Genomic DNA, 2508 nt, shown 5'->3' on the forward strand with positions numbered 1-2508 from the left:
TTATACACACACACACACACACACACACACACACACACACATATATTCACACACATTTTCACACACACACACACACACACACACATATTCACACATACACAAACACAAAGACATGCAAAGCAAGCCCACTACAAACCACACACTGTGCTCCAGGAAGTAATTTAACCGGCAGTTACCCCAAGTAAAGGCCGAACCCCGACATAACCTTCACCTTGGCTATGTCGAGACAGTTAGTAGAAAAATCAACATTCCATCGTTACCCTGTGTACAAAATCTTGAATAAACCAACCATCCAGCATTTCCTTTCCCAGAATTCTTACTTTTTCCGAGAAAAACAATACATCACTTAGTGCCCCACGAGTTACATTGAAAGCGCTTAAGTCACAAAATTCTGAATAAAAATCACACCGAAGTCATCTAAAACATACAGTGTCTCCCAAAATAGCACACGTAATCCGTCATAATTTATAATTACGGTCTACCATGCACATTGCGAAATCGGCGGGCCTCAGTAAAATTTTCGTTTTGCTCGAGTTACATTATGTGCACATTTAGATAATATAAAGAATATAATGCATAATGAAAATAATCATGACCTGAAAATCTATTTGCTATGTGCGCGTTCACAATGTACATGCTAGACTGTAAATTACAAAACCATTATTGAAAACCATAGTACCTGTACAAAAATCATTGACTTGGAGAGGTATAACAATATTTTCAATTAAAGAGTCAAAAAATTATCTACAAATGGTGGAAGCAATCTTAAAATGATTATTTATAAATAAGGAATGGAACTCAGTGATACCAACACATTAAAATACAAAAAACAAACAAACACACAAGCAAACAAACAAACAAAACGACTCCGGTTTTCTCAAACCAGGCAAAGTAAAAGTTCATCAAACAAGATAAAAGGAAGAAAGTTAGTCAAAGCAACAATAAAAACATGAAGAACTAGAGGGATGATGAAAGTATTTATAATCACCAGTAACATTTAAAACTGGAAAATTTCGATGAACGAACACATTCTGTGTGTTTAGGAATTGAATTAAGGGAGGAAAGGAAACATGCAACGATGGAGAGAAAAAATACTTACTTGATGGAGCACATTATACAGAATAAGATGATGAGTTGAGGAGAAAAACAGTTATTGAATAAGATACCTTCCAACACTGTTATGTTATCTCAAAGGCGGTAGCTTCGAATCCAACATTCACCCTCTGATAGGGCCCAGCCAAGTGGGTGGGGAGCCTTGAAACCTCCCCTAAACAATCAAAATTCTAGAACTCTGACCCTTCGTGGATTCGAACCTAGGCCATTCGCACCAGAGTCCAGCATGATATCAAATGAGCTAACGACGGGCCCCAAACTAACAAGAAGATAGACCAGAAAAGCCGGGGGCTTGACTTGGGGCGGGGAGGGGAGGGGGACAGTGAGGGGTTGGGTTTTTTTTAAAATGTGGTCATCGTTATCGTAATTCAGAAATTGTGCGTCGACTTTCAAAGCAACAAGAAGAAGGGGACAACACCTTGGTCATACACACCATGGCGAGCAGTGCTACGTACGATTTTGATGAGAAACGAAGTTTCATTGACGCTTAGAAGAGGGAACTCGCTATTCGTGCTATTCGAACAGTCATGCGAATGACTTTTACTCACACTATTATAAGTCATTCAGTAGCATTCGCTCCTCAACACTCACTATTCACACCGCTATTCACTTTTCACATCCCTTTTTGCTAATCACCCGTCTCGTAATCATTAGTGCAAAATATATTATTTTTACAACAACGATTTTAGATACAATAATATACTCTAATTTTAGGACAAGTTGAGAAAAATAACACTTAAAATCTATTGTCCGTAAAAATTCCACAGCATTCGAATGGCTCAGACACCCTCCGAACAGTTGTGAATAGTAGAAAAATTGGGAATGTTGAATAGTAAAGTTGAAAGGGAACAGCCTGTTATGGCGAGCTCTCCCAAAGTCATCTGGAGACGACCCCACGTAAATGCCGTCGGTTTATTTGCCAGCAACCCTGTATATCCGTGAGGTGATGGTAGTGAGTCAAGCCGGCCGTATAGGTGGGACATGTTGATGAATAGCCGTCAGACATGCACCAACCAGACGAGCGGTTTATTTGTCCACACGCAAGAGGGAGGGAGGGGTCAAAGTGCAACAAGATGGCGGAATAAACCTTACGATGACGGGGTGGTGGTAGATTAATCTCCTGTGTAAAGGCACGATATAGAGTTGAGTTATGCACGTGAGTTGACAGTTCGAGGAAAGGGGTGGGGATGTTCATTATCTGTTTTTGAGTTCCTGAACTGAGATTCCCGCCTTCTGCAAGGCTCGCCTGGCCGCGTCCACTATAGGTCCGCTCGTGTACTTGACCGCGTCAAGCTCGAGGTCTGGGAACACGTCCCAGTACACACTTAGTGTGTCACTCTGCCAGTCGAACTGAACACCTGGGGAAGGGGGCGGAATGGTAGATGGGGGAGGGGG

At 41.4% G+C, this 2508-nt stretch overlaps 1 protein-coding gene across 1 annotated transcript in view; it reads right to left on the minus strand.

Moving 5' to 3' along the window:
• Window positions 1–607: 607 nt before the first annotated feature.
• The window catches only part of LOC101852534, a gene marked incomplete in the record, with an annotated part of 46406 nt that continues 44505 nt past the window's right edge, over window positions 608–2508 (minus strand). The window contains 1 exon segment of the mRNA XM_005113031.3: window positions 608–2471. Within this exon segment, the coding sequence (XP_005113088.2) occupies window positions 2308–2471 (164 nt within the window).

The sequence above is a fragment of the Aplysia californica genome, unplaced genomic scaffold (genome assembly GCF_000002075.1).
Source record: "Aplysia californica isolate F4 #8 unplaced genomic scaffold, AplCal3.0 scaffold01564, whole genome shotgun sequence".
Classification (NCBI taxonomy): domain Eukaryota; kingdom Metazoa; phylum Mollusca; class Gastropoda; order Aplysiida; family Aplysiidae; genus Aplysia; species Aplysia californica.